The sequence below is a fragment of the Aureococcus anophagefferens genome (assembly GCF_000186865.1).
Source record: "Aureococcus anophagefferens unplaced genomic scaffold AURANscaffold_1658, whole genome shotgun sequence".
Lineage (NCBI taxonomy): Eukaryota > Pelagophyceae > Pelagomonadales > Pelagomonadaceae > Aureococcus > Aureococcus anophagefferens.
In genome coordinates this window covers 1-1,248 of record NW_008706496.1, presented here as the reverse complement: position 1 = coordinate 1,248, position 1,248 = coordinate 1, and the positions used below count along the sequence as shown (strand labels likewise).

Sequence of the window (1,248 nt, the reverse complement as noted above, 5' to 3'; positions counted from 1 at the left end):
ACGTGCCCGTCACTGTGCTCCTTCACGCGGCGCGGCAATTCGTCTACGCCGCCCTCGACTACGGCGACGTCGCGGCGGAGGCCGCGGCGGCGGCCACGGGCCTCCTCGCGACGCTCGAGGAACAGATCTCGCGCGCGATCCCCCACCTCTCCGACGACAGGGCGACCAAGGCCGGCGAGACCCTCGCCAAGATCGCGGCGGCGCGCGCCGCCGCGGCGGAGCCCGACGACGACGAGCCCACGCGCGCGCGCGACGACGTCGAGCCCTCGGCGCCCGAGGCCGAGGAGCTCAACCGCGCGGACGACGTCGACGAGCCCGCGACGCCCGAGGCCGACGAGCCCGCGCCGCTCGACGACGGGCCCGCGCCGCCGGGCAAGGGCGACGAGCCCGCGGCGCTGGACGACGAGCCCGCGGAGCCCGCGGACGACGCGCCCGCGGACGACGCGCCGCCGGGCGCCGGCGCCGCGCCGCCGGGCGAGGCCGAGGAGCCCGCGCCGCCCGCGACGCGCGACGAGACATCGCGCCGCGCCGTCGCGCTCAAGTTCCTCGAGCCCATCGCCGACGACGAGTGGCGCGCGGCGCTCGCCGGCGAGGCGAGCAAGAGCTACCTCTTCGCGCTCGCGGAGTTCGTGGCCAAGGAGCGGCGCGCGAAGACGGTCTTCCCGCCGCCGGAGCACACCTTCGCGGCCCTGGACGCCTGCCCGCTGAGCGGCATCAAGGTCGTCGTCGTCGGCCAGGACCCGTACCACGGCCCCGGCCAGGCGCACGGCCTCGCGTTCTCGATCAAGGACGGCGCGGACTGCAAGTTCCCGCCGTCGCTGCGCCGCATCATCCGGGAGTGCCAGGAGGACGTCGGCGCGAAGCCGCCGCCCGCGGGCACGGGCGACCTCTCGAAGTGGGCCGAGCGCGGCGTGCTCCTGCTGAACACGACGCTCACGGTGCTCCAGGGCGACGCGAACAGCCACGCGGAGAAGGGCTGGGAGACCTTCACGGACGCCGTCGTCCGGTGCGTCAACCAGCGGCCGGGCAAGGGCGTCGTCTTCCTGCTCTTGGGCTTGGCCGCGCGCGCCAAGTGCGCGAGCGTCAACCGCGGGAAGCACGCGGTCCTCGAGATCGCGCACCCGGCGAACTACGGCAAAGCCAAGGTCCCCTTCCCGGGCAGCGCGTGCTTCTCGCGCGCGAACGGGCTCCTCGTCGACGTCCTCGGCTACGCGTCGGGCGTCGACTGGTCGCTCCTCGCGGACGACG

General features: G+C 75.6%; 1 protein-coding gene across 1 annotated transcript; it reads left to right on the top strand.

Annotated features, from left to right (window-relative positions):
* Positions 1–560: 560 nt before the first annotated feature.
* Positions 561–1,127, top strand: AURANDRAFT_18285 (hypothetical protein; the record flags this gene model as incomplete). Its single annotated transcript, XM_009045170.1, has 1 exon — positions 561–1,127. A coding segment is annotated over one exon (567 nt), but the record flags the coding sequence as incomplete, so codon positions are not given.
* Positions 1,128–1,248: the final 121 nt, after the last annotated feature.